Source organism: Clupea harengus, chromosome 18, assembly GCF_900700415.2.
Source record: "Clupea harengus chromosome 18, Ch_v2.0.2, whole genome shotgun sequence".
NCBI lineage: Eukaryota > Metazoa > Chordata > Actinopteri > Clupeiformes > Clupeidae > Clupea > Clupea harengus.
Window position 1 is genome coordinate 22,141,045 of NC_045169.1, and position 14,174 is coordinate 22,155,218.

Consider the following 14,174-nt stretch of genomic DNA (forward strand, 5'->3'; position numbering starts at 1 on the left):
CAGGGGTCGGGGGCTGAGGTGGGGGGTGAGCCGTGTCTCGGCATAGTGACTCCAAAGGCTGGGACGCGGACTCAATGGAATTGGAATGATTTGAAAAAAGTTTGTGTGTGTCTGTGCTGGGTGGGCGGGTTGGAGTTAAGGACACCCTACGCCAGTCCCACCCACCTCTCTTTTAATTGATAAACAAAGACTGCAGAGAGGGAAAAAGATTGAACAGAGATACAGCCATAGACAGACAGAGTGAGAGAGAACAACAGACAGAGAAAGAGAGAGCAAAAGAGCAACATACAGTAAAGGAAAGAGAGTGTGAGAGAGAGAGAGAGAGAGAGAGTAAGAGAGAGAGAGTGAACTCCGAGCATAGTAAACAGTTTGAGTGAAAGTACACGGATCCACCTTCCTGGTGCTGGCAGGATGTCGGCCTGCGGTGGCGGCATGCTGCAAGTCTCCTGGCGCGACACAAGACAGGAAGAGACAGGAAGCTCACATGAAAGAATAGGAGACACTCACGGTGGGGGGGCCAGCGGCCATGGCTCGTCAGACGTTAATTGTTCCTGAGCAGCGAGGGGGTCTGTAAGTGGGAATCTCCACCCCAATCAGCCCTGGAACTGTGAACCCCCACCCCCCCGCCCCCGGCCGATCCATGTTTCCCTCCCAAATGGTTTGGCACGGATCCATCTCAATCTCAGACACCATCCGAGCTGTGACTGAAGAAACATAACCACAGTCATAATCTTTCATCAAAGTTTCTCCATGAATCTAATCGATTCTTAACCAAAATGACTGAATCACTAATATATCAGTCACGAACAGAGCCTTAAAGAAGAACCTTTCCTGTAACTATACATGGAGTGAAATGACATTACACATTTGTCAGTGTCTGCATGCCCTCCACTCCATCACCCGTTTGACCCAATGACATGGAAATGTCCCCATGTTGACTTCAGATGCTTCTTCCTCCTGGTGGAATCTTGAAGGAATGCTTCGTGGAATGTGCATTCATGCGCTAATTCTGAATTCTACAATTTTGTTTGCAGTTAACGGAGACAATAGAAGGGCCAGTCACACCACCACTACTGAGGGGAAGACACAGACACAGACACAGACACACACACACACACACACACACACAGACACAGACACAGACACAGGCACAGACACAGACACAGACACAGACACAGACACAGACACAGGCACAGACACAGACACAGACACAGACACAGACACAGGCACAGGCACAGACACAGACACAGGCACAGGCACAGGCACAGGCACAGACACAGACACAGACACAGACACAGGCACAGGCACAGGCACAGACACAGACACAGACACAGACACAGGCACAGGCACAGACACAGACACAGACACAGAGGCTGATGTGGACGCTGGGGAGACCAACAGCCTCAACATACCCGAGGTGAACTATGTGACCCAGTTCATCAAGTGGACAGGAGGGGAGGGCTCTGTCAGAATGCACTGTCATGGTGGGTACTGCTGCCCTTTCAAATACCCGTTGCACTCTCTCACCTCCGCTGTCCCTCTAAACCTGCTCTCTCTCTCTCTCTCTCTCTTTCTCTCTCCCTCCCTCTCTCTCACACCCTCCTGACCTTCTCACTCTCTTCTTCTCTGAGGACCTGAAAGAAGTACTCTTACCCCCTCCTTCCTCTGTTTTCCACGACTCTCCTCCCACCTTTCTCCCTATAAATTCCTTTATTCCTCCACTCAGTCTGCCTCTCTCTCACTTCTCTCTCCTTTCAATGTCCTCTCCCTCTCTCACACACACACACACACAGCAGCAGAACTGCATGCAGCCCCCTGTCCTGCCCTGCTCTCACCCTGAGGCATTGTTATGTCAAAGCGGCCGCCGCTGTCATGGGAATGGTGGTGGCGGGGTGAGACTCGTGTTCGCCGTGGAGATAAGCAGCCCGGCGGCCAAACGAGGCAAGCTAGAGTGCTTCTGGCAGACGCCCCACTGCACTGTCTCCACACCCCCGCTCCAATTGTTTTAGGAAGACCCTCTCAACTTCTTTCCACCCCCCCCCCAACACCCCCTGGCTCTATAAATACCAGTATGCTCTTTAACAAGCATGGGGAATTTAATAGACTGAAGACAGCCCCTGCTTTTCTTTTCTTTTTTTTATACTTTATTTTTAAAGAAACAAAGATACAATGAGACATACATACATACATGAACAAAAAGATGGTCACCTATACATTTATACTGATGGTACAATGATGGAAATAAATGTCAATTCACACAATAACAGATCAGTGATGATTCTGTGAGGTCACAAACATAATCCATTTTTCCCAATACTGCAAAAATGTATATTTTTTGTATAATGCATATTTTCAACATCAGTTCAGCGAAAAAGTAATTCTCTCCATATTTTGAACATCAGTTACAATATCTATCCAGTCAGTCTCTGTTGGAGGTTCGGCCTGTAGCCATTTTCGTGTAACAGCTTTCTTGCTGGCTGCTAGTAATATCTTTAACAAATATTTGTCTTGCACCAAAAGGTGAGCTGCAATATTGCCCAAATAAACAGTAGGAAAGGAACAGTCAAGTCAATCTCCAAAAACAGTCTGTATTGTTTGTATTACCACCTGCCAGTATGGCTGAATGGCTGGGCAGCTCCAAAATATATGGAAATGATCTGCCAGCTGTTCTCCACATTTCCTCCAACATAGACCCATTCCTGCCTCACCTGTTTGTGCACATTTTAGTTTGGGGGTTATGAAGTATCTAAACAGATTCCGCCAACAGAATTCCCTCCAAAGGCCCGAGCTGGTGGAAGTGGACTGCACAGAGCACATATTCTCCACTGAAATGACAAGTCCAGATTCTTTCTCCCATTTTAATCTAACCTTATCTGTTGAGTGTTTTCTACTGGATTGAATACTTGAGTATAATCTTGAAACAAGTTTCCTGTTGTCCATATTTTTATATATGTCAATAAATATGTCAATTAAACTGGCATCACCTGTCTCCTTGGATTTAATCTCCTTATTAAAGTAGGTCCTGGTTTGTAAATACCTAAAGAAATCGAATCGAAATTCTATACCATACTTGTCTGAAATTTTCTGAAAACTATCCAGTTCTCCCTTTGATAAAATTGAACAGTAAGAAGTGATGCCAATTCTATGCCAATATTTAAACCTCCCATCAATCCTCGCCGGCCTAAAGTCCGGGTCAAAAGCTACCCATCTCAACAGTCTAGACCGTCTTTCAAGTAGTGGTGATTTACATCCCTTAAACCAGATTCTAAGAGGAACTTTAGTCCATTGATTTAAACTTTTAACATGCTGCCCATACAAGATTTTGCTACCTAATATGGATTGCAGCGGTATATCTAGCTGTGAAGTTTCCAAATCTTTCCATTTTGCTATATACACTGGATTACAGCAACATGCTAGTGGTCTTAATTGTGCCGCCTTGTAGTAGTCTGTTAAACATGGTAAAGATCTACCCCCTTTTTCTTCAGAAAGTTGCAGTGTTTTGAATTGAATTCTTGGTCTTCTACCCCCCCATATGAATCTTGATATCCACTTATCCCATTCATTAAATTGTTGCAGTGGTACTATAACTGGTAGGGATTGAAAAAAAGTCGGGGGAGTACATTCATTTTTATCGTTTCTATTCTATTATGCATATCTAAAGGCATTTGGGACCACCTGTCCATATCTGCCTTGATGTTTTTACTTATGGGGCCATAATTGCTATCATATATTTTGGAAATGTCTTTCGGTATTTTAATTCACAGATACTTAATGTCTGATGAGGTCCATTTGAAATTATGTCTATGGTCAAAATGGTCATCAGCTGTGTCCATGAAGTCCTTCATCACATAAGGGACCACTCCCAGAGCCTTACCACAGGGTGACCCATGAGACAAACAAACAAACAAACAAACAGGGAAACTGGTGCTGGTTGGTCTGTCACATGACCATCTGACCGCTGTACAAACCTATAAGTGCATCACTTCCGAGGTACTTTTGTGAATGAGTCAAGATTCAGATGTTTTCACAGCTATGCAAACTCGTAGAAGGGCATGAGTAATGTATGTTTAGACTGGTCTGTTGGGAATCAGAATGTATGTACATACACATACAAACACACACACACACACACACACACACACACACACTGATACACACACACAAACCATTATCTCTACCCCTCCCCCCCTCTCTGTCCCTCAGGCATGCGCGCAAACACCCAGACTTAATTTTAGGTATATGAGAATTGTGCACATCCACTTTTTCTTTAACTTTCTCTCTCTGTCTCTCGCTCTCTCACACACACACACACAAACACTTGTCTCTGAATGTCTGAATGTGCAGCCACCTTGCTAGCCGCCGTAGAGCACGTGCAAAGTACCACTGGTCCTTTCCTGAGATGGGAAAAGAGATATGGCATTTAAAAGAAAAGGCCGACGGCATGCAGTCGAAGCCCAGGCCAGACATGTTTATCATCGTCCCTGTTTATTTTTATCCAGTTTGTTTTGTTTATTATGACAATGGGACCTAATCTTTTTCATGGGGATATTTTAGTGCTCATTCTAGCCATCATTTTTGCTCAGCCAAGTTTGCAATGTATTACAACAAGCTTGTTTCCAATACTCTCTTAGTACCTTCCAAGATACCTGAGTTTTAGGCCTGTGAGAGGAAACATGTCCTTGCTTTACATAAAGTCACCAATAGGGGGAGCTTTTAATGTTCAGAAAACGTAAAAGTAGTAATTTTTTGAGAATATATTTGTACACTAAATACCTGAAATCCCCTCTAAGCCTCTGGTTCTTCTGTCAATTAATATTATGAGAACATAGCTAGATTACTATATAACTAGGACATAACTAGGTTAATATCACCATTACTAAATAACAACCTACAAATTAAATATAAACTACGCTAAACTTTGTTGCCATTGCTTCTTGTATGGTCCATCCCCAGTTTCATACCTAGACATCACAATATTTCATTTTTTTACTACTAAAAGCGCTACTAAAGCGCTACTGTATACACAGAATGGTCCCATGTTCAGGTTCGGGCGACCCGGGTTTGAATCCAACTTGTGGTAATTTCCCAATCCCACTCCCAATCTCTCTCCAGCTCATTTGCTGTCGATTAAAGGCAAAAAAGCCCCCAAAAAAAAAATAATAATCAAAAAATGTTGCATATAACAAATCAGGGCTGCAATCACCACCTCCTAGTTCCAGGCCATAGAAAACAACAGGACATTTTGTCTCAAGTTTATTGGACAGATGCTGGCTCACCAATGAGGGAAAAGTCACCCTTCCATTGAGTTAAGGGCATGAAATGGAGTGGACCCACAGCAGTGTTGGTCTTCTCTTCTGCATAAAACACATAAGAGTAGATACGTTCATTGATCATACTGATTTAACGTATATAGAGAACTACTACTTCCTGATCCAATATGTCTCAATCTGTGTGTTGAACGTGGACGTGGAGTAGACAAATCGGGTAGACATTTTTATTCGTCAGACTAATTCAATATACACATACACTATGTAAATATTTCTGGATCAAAAATGGTTAAATTAGTCAGATGTTTTTAAAAATCACACACATATGCAAACAGAAGGGGGCTTTTATTATGTAATGCTAATGCAAGGCAAACCTGTTGTTGGGAGAGCTGTAGGTGTCTTAGCCGTGCCCGTCGTGCCGGTCGTGTCTTTTCTGTGACTGTGGCAGTCTCCAGCTGCACAGCAGGAGCACACAGCGTGATCCCCATCCACTGAACGCCAGCTGCGATGCACAAAGACCATGAACACAGGTCAGAGCACAGAAACCAGGTCCTAACATAAAGCGAGAGACTGTCAACACCTCCCTGGGGTCCTGTACAGCTCAGAGTCCTTAGACAGCTTATCTTATCCTCCAACCTCTCACCATTTATCCACATATCCCCTTCCCTTTTCTGGGAAAATGGTCTCAGCACAATCCTAGAAAGCGTATTCCTGCTTTACCGTTTCCACATTCAAAGAAAGCGTATTCAACTTTAATCCACTAAATCTATTAAGAAGCCCAATAGCACGTATACAGTACAATTACAGTACAGTACATTTAAGCATTTAAGTAGTATTTCTGCTATTTATATCATTCCTGCAGGTTGTTAATGCGTACTGTGAGTGGACTCTCTGACCTGAAGGAACCCCAGTGGAAGGAGCAGCCCTTGTTCAAGTTGTCGGGGGAGACCAGCTGGGGGACGGCTCTCAGGTGGCAGTTGATGAAGACCTGGTGGTAAGAGGAAGGGGATTTTAAACCGACTTTGCGTCTTTACCTCCCTTTCCAACGAGTTTATTTAACCTCAGTTGGCTTTGCTGGCATAGGTCAAAATGTACGTTTCACAAGAACAATAAAACAGTCTGTATTACGTGTCTCTTAGTGGGTGTGGGCGTTAATGTGTATGAGTGTGTGGGGGCGTGCATGTGTATGTGTATGTTTGTGTGTGTGTGTGTGTGTGTGTGTGTGTGTGCGTATGCATCTCTCGTTCGTCTCTCTCTGTCCGCCGTCCGTCCGCCCGCCCCCCCCCCCTCTTTCTCTCACACACACACACACACACACACACACACCTGTTCCTGCTGTGACACCTGGTCCTGAGGGTCCTGGTCCTGAGGGTCCCGGGTGAAGTGGAAGGCCTGGACGCTGAAGCGGAGGCTGTTCTCTCGAGGTCTTGGGGCAAACTGGGAGGAGGAGAGGGGCACCAGGCTGTCAACCAGACACCTGTGATGTAGACACAAGAATGAAAACACACACACACACACACACACACACACACACTGTGTCCCCCCCCCCTGCAGCACAGACAGTAAACTACTGTTACATACTAACCCCTGATTCACAATGAACTCGTAGCGTGGTTCGGAGAGGGGTTCAGGGTTCAGCGTGGCCACGCAGTAATCCACATACACACGCAGAGGAGGGTGCAGAGGAGCATACACCGCCGCCTCCAGGAACACTGGCTCCCCCTGCAGGAATACAGTGGTACTGCGCACAGACCTCCAGCCAACTGGACCGACAGCAAACATCAACATCGATCAGAGATGTGGAACGAGCACAGGAGTTTATATTAGGAACAAGTGACTCCTATCGTATAAATATCACATGGGGATGTGATGTTTACTTATTAGCGTTTGTTAGTAGAGTGGAGTTGGACCCTGAGTCACAGTTCGTTCCAACTATGGGTCCATGTAGTAGAGGACATTGGGCTGCATCATCACAAACCACCAGATTCACATGTCTAAGTTGTCTACCAACTATGCTGTAGTCCCCTCGTATTACAGCAAGAAGTAATGATGGAGAAACAAATGTGTGTTTATGTGTAGGTCGTAGTGTGCACTAGAGTTGTCCACTGGACACCCCTTTGCTTGTGTTGATTGTTATTGCTATTAACATGCACTCACCCCCCATGACCTTCAGAGAGAAGTTGTGTTTATTGTTTATTGTTATTGTTATTAGCATGCACTCACCCTCCATGACCTTCAGAGAGAAGTTCAGCAGCCCTGCAGCCTGGATTGTGTGGGTCATCGGTAACCAGGTGGGGGTCAAGGGCTCTCCGCTCGCTGTTTGTCTCCTGTGTGTGTGTGTGTGTGTGTGTGTGTGTGTGTGTGTGTGTGTCCAAGGCACAGGTGTGAGACTTCAGTAGACATTGTTATGCTTGCCATCTTATGTCAATCTTGAGAGGATTGCATGCATGCTTTACTTGTGCTGCATGTCTCTTTGGACTGGAGGTTTCTCATTAAAAACCTGAACAACTTGACTAAATATATAAACTTTAAGGCTCTCACAGCACTGACTGGATACAGACAGCGAACAGGATGCCGTATAGGCTGCCACTTGCTACTTACTCAAATGCACACCGTATTAGGCCTACATTAATTTGGTAAGACTGTTTTTTTGTTTGTTTGTTTGTTTGTCAGTAAACACAATACAACAATAGCTAGAGACAGACAATCAGAAACATTCAAGGAAAACACCTGAAGTGGGGGGAAAGCCTACGTTTTGTAATGGCATTCAATGGACACGACTCTGGACATCCCTCTATGGATCAGACTGCCACTACGGGTTTGGACCGGTGTAGGGGTGAACACTATCTTATTGGAGTAGATAAGCCAGTCTCCATTCACCTAAACATGTACAAACAAACAAACAAACAAACAGTAGAAGATGTCCGAAAGTCGATTATCTGACATATTAGGATCTCATAATCCATTGCATTCACACTGGGTGTGTGTTTTATTAGTGCCTACACTAGTTAAAGGATGAAAGCTGTTGTGGAGGTGTCTCTATTCCCTTTAAAAAGACAAAATGGGGAAGCCGATTTTAGGCCATTACAACAACATTAAATCAGCGCTCACCACAGTTCAGGGTACTTACTTCAGATTTGCTTCCACAGTCTTGTAAACCAGCGGACAGCACCATCTCGGTGGACAAACGATCTGTCCGAGGAGCACATGCTCCATGAGCCTCGGGGTCTTCGCCGAGTCGGATGAAGTTGGGAGAAAACGGAACACCTCTACCGAAAAAGTCTCTCTTCACAGTAATCCTCCAGTTCTTCTCTCCACAGTCTACTACCAATCCCGTTTTACTTAAACCGTCTACAGTGCTGGCCGTTTCCCTAGCAGAGTATTGTTGTTCGAGGTTGTAGATTAACGAGGCCGTCGTTGGAGGGACCCCAAGAGGTAGGCCATTTACAAACAAAACATTATTTTTAGTATTAGAGAAAACACCTTCAGTAAACGGAAAGGTAAAGATATAGGAAATAATTAGAAAAAGTAGATTCATTTCTTTCAACTATGGATTACTAAATCTAGTTGAATCCGTAGACGTGGGGGAGTATGCCTAAAATAATTGTGTAGCCTAAGATCTACAAGGCCAAATGTGATTTGCTAAAAAGGATGTTCCTGGACACGTCAAAAGTGCATCAAATAGCGTGTTTTGCTTATTTATTTAATGTTAAATGTCGCATACTCTCCGTCCCATTTATTGAGGGCTATGATTTTAATCAGATATTTTATAAAAATACTGATATAAATTTGTATTTTGCGCTTCAGTTTCAAAGCTTAATTTGAACTGTGAGCTAGGGGGAACCCTTCAGCTCTGCGTTGTCCTCGCTTGCATTTGGGGAATGAATTAATTGACGGACACCAGGACAACAACGTCTGACAGCAAGGCTATGCTTTGAAAAAAATGATGTTGTGCAGCATATCTTAGGTAGTTGTAATATTTCTGAAGGCATAGCCTTTTCCACAGATTCACAGGGCACTGTCACATTCATTTTGTGTGTAGAGTGTGTGACATGGAGCCAAGCGAACGAGATGACATCGACTGGGGAACTAAACTACCAGGTGAACACCGGGCTTCAGATAACCTCAAAAGCTGGCCCGAGACATTACTAATGAACGTCCACGTTGGCTTGCCTGAGCCTCTCTCAGATGGTGCCAAGTGCTCGATGGCGTCTGGCGAGTGCTTCTACTTCCACTACGGCTGCGATGGACATGACGACCGGGGCTGGGGCTGCGGCTACCGCACTGTGCAGACGCTGTGCTCCTGGCTCTCCCGGAGCTGGTCACCGCCCAAAGGGAGCTGTATGTCTCCGCCGAGTCTTCCTGATATTCAGCAAGCCCTGGTCACAATGACTGACAAACCTGCTACTTTCTCTGGGTCCCGGGAGTGGATAGGTACGATCGAGGCTTCCTTGATTCTGGACTATTTCTATGATGTCGCTTGTCGTATCGTCCACGTACCAGGAGGGGGGGCGCAGCTGGAAGAGGCAGCACAAGACCTCCACCAGCACTTCAGCACCCAGGGTTCGCCTGTTATGATGGGTGGGGACAGGGACAACTCTTCCAAAGGCATTTTGGGAGTATGCACCGGGACACAGGGGAGCTACTTGCTGGTGATGGACCCCCACTACTACGGACCCCCGCTGGATAGGGAGACGGTGCAGACGAAGGGGTGGGTGTCTTGGAAAAGAGTGAGCTCCCTGGACCGCAGTTCATTTTACAACCTCTGTCTTCCTCAGACTGCGTCAAAGTGAACTTGGGTCGCCTACCCTTGAACTATTTAATGAGTGGGCTTCGGGGACAGTTTTGAACACCCCCCCCCCCCCCCCCCCCCCCCCTACTTACCATGTGCTATTTCAAGTTCGTCGGATGACAGCTTGAGATTGTCTCCATTTTGTGGTCAAATTAGGATCTAACTCGGCAAAGTCCTTCAGCGATAAGCATCTTTGTGATGAAAGACCGAAGACTGTGAAACGTATTACCGTTTACTGTAGACTATATTTGAAATGGCAAAAAAGGGCTATGTCCAAGGCCTTACTGTTGTTTATAATGACAAAAATAATGACAGCTGAAACCAGACATCATTGGAATGTGAAAAAAAAAATTAGATTAATTGCTCTACACAAAATGATATTCCAAATGGACAAGATGCAGTGTTAAAATGTGCAAATGTCAATTAATAATGTTCCATCAGTAAGCATGCTAAATAACCATGTGCCCGAGTCATGCTAGGGGCAGTGTTGTCTTGTTATGCACTTTCTCAAATCTCTGGCTCAGATGGTCACGGAAGGACCACAACAGATACAGTAGGCTATAGCACAGCGCACGCGTTCATGTTTTGTCATTTATTTATATTTATTTTATTAAGATAAGCTCCTTTGAATGCTGAACTCTATGAAATGCAATAGAATACTTAAATCTAAATACATTATCTTGAAGTAGCAAGCAATCCATGAGAAAACACATTGAAGCACTAAATGAAATAAAACACATTTCTCCTGATGCCACAACTTGTCACTGTATTTTGAAATGAATTTAGGACCTCATGAAAGCCTAAAGTAGGTCATATGCAGGTTGTAAGATATATGGGTTAGACGTATCTATTCTTTAGTATTTACAAGCAAGTATAAGGTGGTGGAAAGTGGGCCGGAATGATATGCAGTAGACTATAGTTCTCCATGGCGGTTCCTACAGGGGTGTGGAAATTACTAACCTTGTAATTGTATAATACTCTGAGCCATTTCAATTACACAAGTTAGTTTGAAGCATTTAGAAAATAATATTAACTATCATTAAACTATTTTATTTTAGGAAACTGTCATTTATGTCGTTAGATGTATCTTACTCTTAGATGTATCTTACTCTTATCTTGCTATTAGTACACCTAATAAGAATTGTTTGCAGGAACAGGAACTAACTAAAAAGTGGAACTTTTGGAATCACCAGTCTGGCACACAGTCATTGTAGAAGATCTGGAAGTTCTTGTCGACTTCCATGTGGTTCTTTAGGAACTTCTGCAGGTCGTGGATGGTGAGCTCCTGCACATGGTTGTTGACGCGATCGTTGAGGCCGAACGCCGCGTAGGCAGGGAACTTGTAGCGCTCGATGTAGGGGACGTTGCGGTCGAAATCGGGGCAGCAGTAGGCTGTCCACAGGCGCTCAGGGACAGCCACGCGGTCCAGGTTATTCCGCCGGATCATGTGACCTGAGGTTGTAACCCCAGTGATCATGTAGGCCTTAAAATGAGATAAACAGTTATGACGGTTCAATTTGATGTTATTTATTTATTTATTTATGTAGCACCAATACTAATTGACGTTGTCTCAGTGCGCTTTACAGAGCTCAAGACCTGAAGCCCGATAGAGCAAGCACATAGGTGACGATGGCCAGGAAAAACTCCCTTGAGAAGAACCCAACTCGAACAGGGCTGGGGGGGCAGTTGCTTGAGCTAACCCATTAGAGCGATAGAAAGATCATCATATTATCCTGACATGAGACCGCAAAACCCCACCAAACCAAACTACTTGAGTTTCAGAAAAGTAGAGAAGCCAGATATGTGATGGCCACGACGCAGGAACGCAACAGGAACATTTGCAGCTTGCTGACTGTAATTTGAGTAGGTCTGCTTGGGTGATGGGCCAAACCACAGGAAACTTAGCTGATGTAACACACTACGGAATTAATTGATTTAATGTAAGCCATGTAGCTGAATGCGCCAGAGACATATCGTGGTCAACATTTAGGCAGCAGATGACTGGGATGGTAAGCTGCTGTCTGTGAAACCTGTCAGGCGGAACAACCGTACCGTGCCGCGGCAGTAGTTGTTGAGTCGGCGGCGCAGGGTTTCCTTGTGCTTGGCCCAGGGGCCTGTGCTGAACTCTCGGATCTGCGGGACCACGTTGGTGAGGGTGTAGGTGGCCGCCTTGTCCTCCGGGTCGGCCTGATGCTCATCCGGGTTCAGGAGGCCGCGCTCGAACTGGACCACGTCTGCGTAGTCCTCCAGAACTGCCTGCGTGTCCTCGAAGTTCTTGTGCATCTGGGCAGACTGGGGGAAGGCCTCCATGTTGCTGCTGCCTTTGTCAGAGGAGAGCTGGAGGAATGGAGACAGTGAAAAGGAAGAGAGAGAAAGAGAGAGAGAGAGCAAGAGAGAGAGGGAGAGAGTTTGTGTGTGTGTGTGTGTGTGTGTGTGTGAGAGAGAGAGTGTTTGTGTGTGAGAGAGAGAGAGAGAGAGAGAGAGAGAGAGAGAGAGAGAGAGAGAGAGAGAGAGAGAGAGAGAGAGAGAGAGAGAGAGAGAGAGAGAGAGAGAGAGAGAGAGAGAGAGTAGGAGACAGGGACAGAAAAATTATGAATAAGAGAAAGAGATAGAAAGAAAGACAGACAAGTTAAAACAAGGAGTGGATTTAAATGATGGAAGACAACTTCATGACATTTTTGCTTCTGATTAAGCTGGCTAGCTGTTGAATGTAATTGACAGGGAAATTAAGATGGCAGAAGTAGATTGCATCATCATATTGAAACTGCTGTTCAAAATGCTCTTCTTAAGAAGTATTACATGATACTGAATGCTGAATGACTTCAATTTGCATGCATTTCAAATGACGTGGTAGTATTACACGGTGAATGCGCTTTGAAAGGCTTATCTTTTAGTACCTCTTAATTTCCCTACTACAGCTGTGATGGTCGAGAGCTCCACTTGAGGTGTCTTTATATGGGAAAGGCCAAAGTCAATGAAAGTCATAAAAACTAATGTGAGGTTTGAGTAGCTCACTATGCAGACTGGGATGTATTCATATACATCTGCCTTGTATGCAGTTGCTGTGGTTTTGTTACTATACTATACTATGAAGCGAATAGTTAAAAAAAATTTCAGTGTGCATTTGGCCCATATAAGATGCATAAAACACAGATCTTGGGTTCTTAATAACATAGATGCATTTAATGCACACACATATGGCCCGACCCTTGAGTATTTTATAACAGCCATTGAAATGACAAAAGCTCAACAGAATTAAGATGTTATAACACGCACACACAAACGCACACACACACACACACAAACGCACGCACACACACACACACACACACACACACACACACACACCTGAGGCTCAAACATCCAGGGCATGTCCACGGTCTTCTCCCCGTCGGTCTTCTTGAAGGTGTAGGCCGAGTAGACGGGTATGTGTTTGTGGGGGTCGTAGAGGGTGACGTAGCGGGGCCGTTCCTCGTAGCGCTGGCAGATCTTGGTGAGCCCGTGGTTGAGGTACCCTCGCGGCGGGGTGCCCATGTACAGAGAGTCCTTACAGCGCTCCGCGTGGCTGAAGTCGCCCACCACTGCGCCCAGCGCTGACGGGGTCCAAACCATCAGGAGACTCGCAACAGCCAGGCAGACGACGACGAGTCCGTCTGTCTGTGTATCCCTCATGTTAACGATAACTGCTAATTAGTGTTTTTCTCTTTCTTTTCCCTTCTTCTTGTCCTTTCTTCTTCGACCTGAGTTTGAAAGAGTCTAAGATGTGTTTCTAAATTTCCCTCTACTCTCTGTAGCTCCCTCTCCTTTGGAGGCGCTTGTCCTACAGGAGCGTATGCCTATGTCTGTACCTCCCTCCCTCTCCTTCTCCCTCTCAGTCTCTTTCTCTGTCTCTCTTTCTTTCTCCGTCTCTCTCTTGCTCTCTATCTCTCTTCCTCTCTCTCTCTCTCTCTCTCTCTCTCGCTCTCTGTCTCCCTCCCTCCCTTTCTTTTAGTCTCTCTCTCTCTCTCTTTCACTCTCTCTCCCTCTCTCTCTTGCTCTCTATCTCTCTCTCTCTCTCTCTCTTTCTCTCTTTTTCTCTCTCTCTCATCCACCTAGTGATGCAGTATTACTGTGCC

General features: G+C 45.2%; 3 protein-coding genes across 3 annotated transcripts; 1 reads left to right on the top strand and 2 right to left on the bottom strand.

The window, feature by feature from the left end:
• Nucleotides 1-2,160: 2,160 nt before the first annotated feature.
• On the bottom strand, nt 2,161-8,514 carry LOC105903064 (zona pellucida sperm-binding protein 3-like). Its single transcript, XM_031585194.2, has 7 exons — nt 8,398-8,514; nt 7,491-7,594; nt 6,853-7,030; nt 6,594-6,744; nt 6,164-6,255; nt 5,642-5,769; nt 2,161-5,354 (listed from the first exon to the last, which is right to left on the bottom strand). The coding sequence occupies exons 1-7, from the start codon at nt 8,481-8,483 to the stop codon at nt 5,254-5,256; spliced, it is 840 nt and encodes a 279-aa protein (XP_031441054.2). The 5' UTR covers nt 8,484-8,514; the 3' UTR covers nt 2,161-5,253.
• ufsp1 (UFM1-specific peptidase 1 (non-functional)) lies at nt 8,307-10,134 on the top strand. The gene is made up of 2 exons (XM_012830812.3): nt 8,307-8,702; nt 9,310-10,134. Exon 2 carries the CDS (start codon nt 9,320-9,322, stop codon nt 10,058-10,060), a length of 741 nt encoding a protein of 246 aa, XP_012686266.1. The 5' UTR covers nt 8,307-8,702; nt 9,310-9,319; the 3' UTR covers nt 10,061-10,134.
• A 569-nt stretch (nt 10,135-10,703) lies between these two features.
• LOC105903063 (endonuclease domain-containing 1 protein-like) lies at nt 10,704-13,597 on the bottom strand. The gene is made up of 3 exons (XM_012830764.3): nt 13,408-13,597; nt 12,112-12,396; nt 10,704-11,542 (listed from the first exon to the last, which is right to left on the bottom strand). Exons 1-3 carry the CDS (start codon nt 13,591-13,593, stop codon nt 11,246-11,248), a joined length of 768 nt encoding a protein of 255 aa, XP_012686218.2. The 5' UTR covers nt 13,594-13,597; the 3' UTR covers nt 10,704-11,245.
• Nucleotides 13,598-14,174: the final 577 nt, after the last annotated feature.

What these genes read in the sequence shown, in the direction of transcription:
- LOC105903064 (XM_031585194.2), bottom strand. Translation starts at nt 8,483, where the DNA reads ATGGAGCATGTGCTCCTCGGACAGATCGTTTGTCCACCGAGATGGTGC. An exon ending in AGGTGTCACAGCAGGAACAG is followed by an intron (nt 6,256 to 6,593) that starts GTGTGTGTGTGT and finishes TCTTACCACCAG; the next exon opens with GTCTTCATCAACTGCCACCT. An exon ending in TACAGCTCTCCCAACAACAG is followed by an intron (nt 5,355 to 5,641) that starts GTTTGCCTTGCA and finishes TGTTTTATGCAG; the next exon opens with AAGAGAAGACCAACACTGCT.
- ufsp1 (XM_012830812.3), top strand. Translation starts at nt 9,320, where the DNA reads ATGGAGCCAAGCGAACGAGATGACATCGACTGGGGAACTAAACTACCA.
- LOC105903063 (XM_012830764.3), bottom strand. Translation starts at nt 13,593, where the DNA reads ATGGGCACCCCGCCGCGAGGGTACCTCAACCACGGGCTCACCAAGATC. An exon ending in CCTGGATGTTTGAGCCTCAG is followed by an intron (nt 12,397 to 13,407) that starts GTGTGTGTGTGT and finishes CCATTCCTCCAG; the next exon opens with CTCTCCTCTGACAAAGGCAG. An exon ending in ACAACTACTGCCGCGGCACG is followed by an intron (nt 11,543 to 12,111) that starts GTACGGTTGTTC and finishes TCTCATTTTAAG; the next exon opens with GCCTACATGATCACTGGGGT.